This window comes from Cicer arietinum, chromosome 3 (genome assembly GCF_000331145.2).
Source record: "Cicer arietinum cultivar CDC Frontier isolate Library 1 chromosome 3, Cicar.CDCFrontier_v2.0, whole genome shotgun sequence".
NCBI lineage: Eukaryota > Viridiplantae > Streptophyta > Magnoliopsida > Fabales > Fabaceae > Cicer > Cicer arietinum.
The window spans coordinates 74,993,784-75,000,733 of NC_021162.2; the positions used below are offsets into that span (position 1 = coordinate 74,993,784).

The window sequence follows — 6,950 nt, forward strand, 5'->3', positions numbered from 1 at the left end:
TTATTCTTTGTTTGCTCATAACTAGCAAACCTGTTAGTTTTTAAGTTTTGTAACCGAAAGCTATGACTTTGTATAAGCACTAGCAGTAGGGGTTGTCTAGTTTATGTATATTAGCTGGAGAAGTGAATTAATGAACTTAATAAAGTCAGGGCTTTAACAATCATCCAAATTAATCTTTAATTTTTAAAGGGTTATTAATTTTGTCCCCTAAAATTGTAGCCTCTTCCTATTTGATGGATACGTGCTCCATTTGTATGAAATGCTTCTTATTCTATTCATGTTTGTGTAATTAATGAACTAATCCAATAAGCAATTTGGTTTAGTTCCATTTGAACTAATCATAAAACAGGATTAGATAACAAGTCACAATGCACATTAACCAATTAACGCAGCATAATCATTGTCAGATAATATTATTATATATAAATAGTAAAAATATTTCCTGTGAGAAATTATAGAAGAGTTAGACTCAAAACACCACACAAACTAATTTCTAATTAAGTTCACTTACACCACATTTACACAAGAAAAACAAAGTAATTAAACTATAGCTTAATTATCCATTATGAAAGCTTAAAACAAAAGCTAGAAAACACTACTCAATGTAGGTAATTGATGATTACAAGCATAAAAGCCATCAGAACAACAACATTAACATGCATAGAAGTAGTTGCAGCAGAGAAAGTTCCAGCAGTAGTATTTGTAGTAAGAACAAGAACCATCCAATCATCCTCAGAACCAAGTCCAGCACCAGTGTACTTTGAATTGTTAAGAAACTTTGCATATATATCAGAATGAGTGTAATTAGAGAGCACAATAGTTGGTTCTAATTTGGACACACAGACAGGTAGAATGACACCATCTGCTGTTGTGTTAATATTGATGCCACATTTATCTATATGTTTTTGCAAGTTTGGGATTCTTTGGTTTCCACCAGGACCAGAAACTGGATAGTATTGACTCACTTTTTCACATGGTGTGTCTTCAATTTCATCGGCAACTTCATCAGCTAAACAGTGTGCCTTGTCATTTTGGTACAGTGGTGGTAGGTTCTTTGTTTGTCTGTAGCTATTGATTCCCTTCAATACACTGTCCTCCTTGTCTAATCAAAAACCAATTAAACATGTTCATATGCATAAGAAAAATTATTATCAAAATTATGCAACTCTTTTTTATGCAATCAAATCAACCAACAATGTCATGGGAGTACCATTAGATTCATGGAAAAAGTTTTATGGTACTTAAATTTGTAACACATTATCCTATAATAGTCCTTAAATGTATCAAAAATATACTTAAATGTTGTTAGTCAATTTTGTTAGCTTAGTTTTGTAATTTTGACTAAAGTGACAACATTTAACACATTTAAGCAAAATATGTTACAAAATTACTATGGCGCCGAGATTTTGGTGGTGAAGCTCTAAAGTATAAAGTTGTAGTTGTGTCCTGCACTAAAATGTTTAATCTATACAATACCTATAATTGTGATTCTCATTTCATTCAGACAACAAAGACAATATACTATATGTAGTGCTGACCTTGAACATGTTTAGGGTGTCGCACAAGACCTCAAATTTTCAAGGCATCAAAATTTTACTTTTATAATATACAAAATTATATAGTTTAATGTTTTTTCTTCTTAAACTTCTAAGTCTAAAATTCTAAACTTTGTTGGACCCATGTACAAAAAATGATTGCATTTTTTATCCTTAGACTAAAATTAGAACCTCAAAAAGAAAAATATTTTGTTTATCAATTCTCTTACTCTCGTTACAGTTTTAATACCTAAAATTTGTGAAGAACACAAATTCAGATTTTTATTATAAGAATTTCTTTTACCAAAAATTATTCATCTCTATTCTCATTCCAAAAAAATCTCTTGTTAAGATAATTGTTGAATGGGATCTTATCATACAAAAACATGTTAATAGCATCAAACATAAAAAAATTCATTATCATTATCTTAGTCATAAGATCCAAGATGAATTGATTAATATCATATTAAATATAATAAAATCCATTATCATAATCATAATACAACTTATAATAAAATAAAGAACATGAAGAAAAAAACTAAAATATGGCACCAAATTCAAACTTCCCATGTAGCACCAAAATTTTCAGGGATATGTTGGAATTATTATGTGGTGTTCTCATGCTGAAAATTGCATTGCACAAGGAAGTTGAATTTTCTGGGGTTCAAAAACATTGAGACTAGTTGAAATTGTTAAGTATGTACATCAAATTCCTCAAACCATGATTAATTTTTTCGCATTCAAGTAAAGTTTAATGCATAAACATAACAAATACACATTCATCAATTCAAGTAACTGAAAAAAAAATTAATTTGCCTGAAAAATTAACAATAATACATAATATAAAAATAAAAATGAGAGGAAATAGAAAGGCTTAGAGAGAAAAAAAAGTACCACTACAGTGCACTGGATTGGACAAGAGTATGAAAGTAAACACAGATGCAAGAAGTACATGATTAAGTTTGAAGAAAGCCATAGTTTGAGTTCAAAAGTGCAAGACGTTTTGATGAAAGGATTGAATTAAATTAAACTTGAGAAAAATGTAATTTTTGAACAAAGTGTGTAAAAGTGGGAGAGCCTAGTAATGACAGGTATAAGTGCTTCTCCTGCTACACGTGGCTGACATGCAAGCTAACAAGTTAACCCCATTATCTCATCTCATTATAATTGATTTTAACTGTATACATTTCAATTGAGAAAAGAGACCACGTTTCATGAAAATCTAGCATATCACGGTTACTTTTAAATTACAATTATAAAATCTAGCTTATCACAGTTATTTATTGGTTCATACTTGAAGATGTGTAACATTATCAAATCCATAAATAAAACTGTTAATTCAAAATTTTAGTTACAAAAGAAATTGAGACATTCAAGAATATGCATATGATGTTACATAGCCATATCCAACTCAAACTCAAACTCAAACTCAAACTGTGTTGGTTTCTTTACATATGTGTCAGCTGCATGCCATCAATGGCACACGTCAACACCTTGTTTTGCCACTCCTCTCCACATGGCATACTCAAATTCTTTACAAGAAGCCACGTGTATACAGTTGCCAAAATCTTGTACAACAAAACCAAATTGACCCATTAGTATATGTTTACACCCTACATAGCCACTTTGTTCGACAACAACCTTAAAAAATCATCTCCAAATTTTCAACAACTCATAACTAAGTCATCTGTGAAAATGGCTTCCGGTGAACAAAAGTTTCCTCCTCAGAAACAAGAGACACAGCCTGGCAAAGAACATGCTATGAATCCAACACCCCAATTCACTTGCCCTGATTACAAGCCATCAAATAAGCTTCAAGTAGTTATCTAGTATAATTCAATCTTCTTCATAAAAATTGAATCAATTTAATAATAAATTGTGTTATGTGTAATTTTCAGGGGAAAATAGCAGTAGTGACTGGAGGTGACTCTGGAATAGGACGTTCTGTATGCAACTTATTTGCATTAGAAGGTGCTACTGTGATTTTCACTTATGTGAAGGGTCATGAAGACAAGGACGCAAGGGACACACTTGATATGATAAAAATGGCAAAGACTGCAGATGCCAAAGATCCAATGGCTATACCAGCTGACCTTGGTTTTGATGAGAATTGTAAAAGAGTAGTGGATGAGATCATCAATACTTATGGCAGAATTGATATTCTTGTCAACAATGCAGCTGAGCAGTATGAGTGTGGTTCAATTGAGGAGATTGATGAACCAAGACTTATTAGGGTGTTCCAAACCAACTTCTTCTCCTATGTCTTCATGACTAGGTAAGAAACAAAAGTGGCGACAACACTTCCTGTAACACTCTTTTCAACACTTACTCTCTCATTAGGTGAATTTTATGTAGGTTCATCCGGACCTATGCATGAATTTCAGTTAACAAGTAGATAGAGCCTTGGAAAGTTGCAATAAAATGTTAATCAAATTATATTATTATATATGTATAACATAAAATTGGATCCATATATAACATAGTCTTGTAACTCTTAAATTAAAATAAAGCATAGGTTATTTCATGATTTTGGGTTTGACAAACTTTTGTATAATAGGCATGCACTGAAGCATATGAAGGAAGGAAGCAGCATTATCAACACAACATCAGTGAATGCATACAAAGGACACCCAACATTGCTGGACTACACATCCACTAAGGGTGCCATTGTGGCCTTTACAAGGGCACTTTCACTTCAGCTGGTGAGCAAGGGAATAAGAGTGAATGGGGTTGCACCTGGACCTATTTGGACTCCATTAATACCATCCTCTTTCAAGGAGGATAAGACTACTCAATTTGGTTCTGATGTGCCAATGAAGAGAGCTGGGCAGCCTGTTGAGGTTGCTCCCTCCTTTGTGTTTCTTGCCTGTAACCAATGCTCTTCTTACATAACTGGCCAAGTCCTCCACCCCAACGGTGATATACTTTTATATGCATCTTTGTTACATTTTTTTAGACATGAATCTAGTATTTCATTGTATGGGTTTTCTTACCTTTTTTATTTTTCAGGTGGAACCATTGTGAATGCATAGGTGATGCTTGAGATCTGTGTGCAATGTTTTTGCGGTTTTTGTGTACTTAAACTATGTTAAGAATGGCAGAGCGTAGTCAGCGTAGTATAAATGTAACTGCTGCTTGTTTGTACATTTTGCTCTAAAATGTAGAAACATTATATAATAAATAAATAAAATAATATACTACATGGAAGTATGTGTTTTAGTATGGGAAATGCTAATATGTTAGCATGACCCTTTTACTACACATGTGGATGTCATAATCAAAATTGTGGTTTGACTGGTTGTAGAACTTCGTGTTTACCCGAGAGTCTTAATCAAACGTCAATTTAATACAACCAAAAAATGGGGTGCTCTGTAGAATCCTGATAGTGTGTGCAATACAGTCACACGTAAGTTCCTGGTTCAATTGATTGACATCATGATCCATATCCATATATCCGAGGATTTATTTCCTCCAATTTTCTATTCAAGATTGAATAGAAAAGAAAATTACAAGTAACTCCAAAAAGAAAGAAAACGATACATAATGATGCACACGGATGTTAAAAGACAAACATAAACTTCTAAACTTTTTATTAATTTTAGAATCAGATCCCTTGATCATTGACTTCAATAAACTTCTAAACTTTTTATTAATTTTAGAATCAGATCCCTTGATCATTGACTTCATTCCTTGGGGAAAAAAAAAAGGAACATCAAGATGAATGCTCAAAGCTAATTTCAACACCATTCCCACCAATTCCGGCAATGAAACATTGGAATCCGCTTGACTCCAATTCAGCAATCACTTTATCAACAACGGTGGCCGAAAGCACTGATTAAAGCATGTCAAGGAAGGGAACAAGAAACTGAGATTAAATAACACATTCAAGATATTTAAAATCTATTAAATCAATATGGGTTATAGGGCGTAAGGGAAAATAAAACTACTTCGAAAACTTATAATCAAATGAAATTAAATGTATTAATGTTATGTCAATGTTTGAACGGACATATCTTAAACAATGTCTTAAACAAATTTGAAGTGGTGGTGCTATAGGCTCTTTCTAACAGTATTTTAAAAATGCATTGAATTAACCAGTTCAATTAAAAACCGATCCGTATTTCAGTCTTGAACCGACCTTTCACAACAACCCTTTTGGCAGAAAGTAAGAGATAAGTTTGCAAAAATATTACGATGACTTCAACACGGAGCAAAAATAACAAAGGCTATCAAGTAAAAGTAGACAAGAAATTCGAAAGAAGAAAACCATAAATAAAATCAAAAACCTCAGAAGCAGAAGGAAAAGAAGACAATAAGTGAAGAGCATACATGTTGGAAGCAATGTCAGAACACAGCCCCCGCCACCAGCTCCTGTCAACTTAGAAGCTAACTTGTACTTCAATGTTGTTCGAAGAACAGTTTCTATTGTGGCATGACTGACACCCATACTCTGGAGCAGACCTTGATTCATTTCCATTAGCTCTTCTACCTTCTCTTCCATCTCAGTAACAGAGAGCTCATCCGGTGTAGGTGAGTGGAGAACGGTAGTCAATTCTTTGCTGATAGAATCAACTGCACTAAACACAAAAGCCATGGCATCCGGGTGCCTAAGCATTCTCTCTGAAACACCAGCCACCAATGCTTTTGTGTTTCTACCTACTTTCGTGTTGGTAATAAGCATTTTAAGGGAAACATTTGACTTCATTCGTGTCAAATTACCAGACTTGAAGCTGATAATGTTACCTGATGATGATAATTATTGAGCGAGTTGCACATTCAGAAGCAATAACTAGTGTGTGTAAACAAAATATACAATATTTATTCCTCCAGAAGCATCACAATTTGAACAGATATAATGTATATCTTTCACCAGACACTACTGTGTATTTCTTAATGAATCTATCCACTTTGCAACCCGATAGCCCATTACCTTGAATTATTCTTCCATTGCTAAATAAATTATAATAACAAGGTGACGTTAGGAAATTCATATTTCCTATTCTGATTCTCGGCATCATATTAATATAATTGTATTTGCTATTTAATTAAGAGGACTCAAATTTTAAATGGTCTAATTTTGATGAGTTCAAAGTCTACCAAACTGTTATTAGCTAAACGACAAGATACTAGTACTCTCCTACAAGGGGACTATGGGAACCCTAGTGCAGTAATACATTAGAGACATGCAACTATAGTCCTCAATATATTGAATTGAAACAAAAGTTTCTCTTCTCAATAAGAAAAGAGACAACAATCTCATTGAAGCACTAAGGTGAACTGATTGAGGAAAATCATAAACCACACTCGTACGAACGATTTCGATGCAATTGTCAAAGTAATTTCACAAAATACGACGAAATCTAGAGTTATGGTTTTCTATTTGGCATGGTTTAGTTCCTACAGCTGAAACTATTG

General features: G+C 33.2%; 3 protein-coding genes across 3 annotated transcripts in view; 1 reads left to right on the top strand and 2 right to left on the bottom strand.

The window, feature by feature from the left end:
* Positions 1 to 476: 476 nt before the first annotated feature.
* Positions 477 to 2,571, bottom strand: LOC101506502 (uncharacterized GPI-anchored protein At5g19250-like). The gene is made up of 2 exons (XM_004494567.4): positions 2,430 to 2,571; positions 477 to 1,102 (listed from the first exon to the last, which is right to left on the bottom strand). Exons 1-2 carry the CDS (start codon positions 2,509 to 2,511, stop codon positions 600 to 602), a joined length of 585 nt encoding a protein of 194 aa, XP_004494624.1. The 5' UTR covers positions 2,512 to 2,571; the 3' UTR covers positions 477 to 599.
* Positions 2,572 to 3,129: 558 nt separating this feature from the next.
* Positions 3,130 to 4,739, top strand: LOC101506833 (NADPH-dependent aldehyde reductase 1, chloroplastic-like). The gene is made up of 4 exons (XM_004494568.4): positions 3,130 to 3,353; positions 3,434 to 3,810; positions 4,093 to 4,451; positions 4,545 to 4,739. Exons 1-4 carry the CDS (start codon positions 3,138 to 3,140, stop codon positions 4,565 to 4,567), a joined length of 975 nt encoding a protein of 324 aa, XP_004494625.2. The 5' UTR covers positions 3,130 to 3,137; the 3' UTR covers positions 4,568 to 4,739.
* Positions 4,740 to 4,918: 179 nt separating this feature from the next.
* The window catches only part of LOC101507487 (mevalonate kinase), a 4,005-nt gene continuing 1,973 nt past the window's right edge, over positions 4,919 to 6,950 (bottom strand). Inside the window, exons 4-5 of the mRNA XM_004494571.4 lie at positions 5,865 to 6,278; positions 4,919 to 5,366 (exon numbers count right to left, since the gene is read on the bottom strand). Coding sequence (XP_004494628.1) covers positions 5,248 to 5,366; positions 5,865 to 6,278 — 533 coding nt within the window. The 3' untranslated portion in view covers positions 4,919 to 5,247. The remainder of the gene's footprint in view (positions 5,367 to 5,864; positions 6,279 to 6,950) is intronic.

What these genes read in the sequence shown, in the direction of transcription:
- LOC101506502 (XM_004494567.4), bottom strand. Translation starts at nt 2,511, where the DNA reads ATGGCTTTCTTCAAACTTAATCATGTACTTCTTGCATCTGTGTTTACT. An exon ending in CAATCCAGTGCACTGTAGTG is followed by an intron (nt 1,103 to 2,429) that starts GTACTTTTTTTT and finishes GTTTTTGATTAG; the next exon opens with ACAAGGAGGACAGTGTATTG.
- LOC101506833 (XM_004494568.4), top strand. Translation starts at nt 3,138, where the DNA reads ATGTTTACACCCTACATAGCCACTTTGTTCGACAACAACCTTAAAAAA. An exon ending in TCCTATGTCTTCATGACTAG is followed by an intron (nt 3,811 to 4,092) that starts GTAAGAAACAAA and finishes TTTGTATAATAG; the next exon opens with GCATGCACTGAAGCATATGA. An exon ending in CCAAGTCCTCCACCCCAACG is followed by an intron (nt 4,452 to 4,544) that starts GTGATATACTTT and finishes TTTATTTTTCAG; the next exon opens with GTGGAACCATTGTGAATGCA.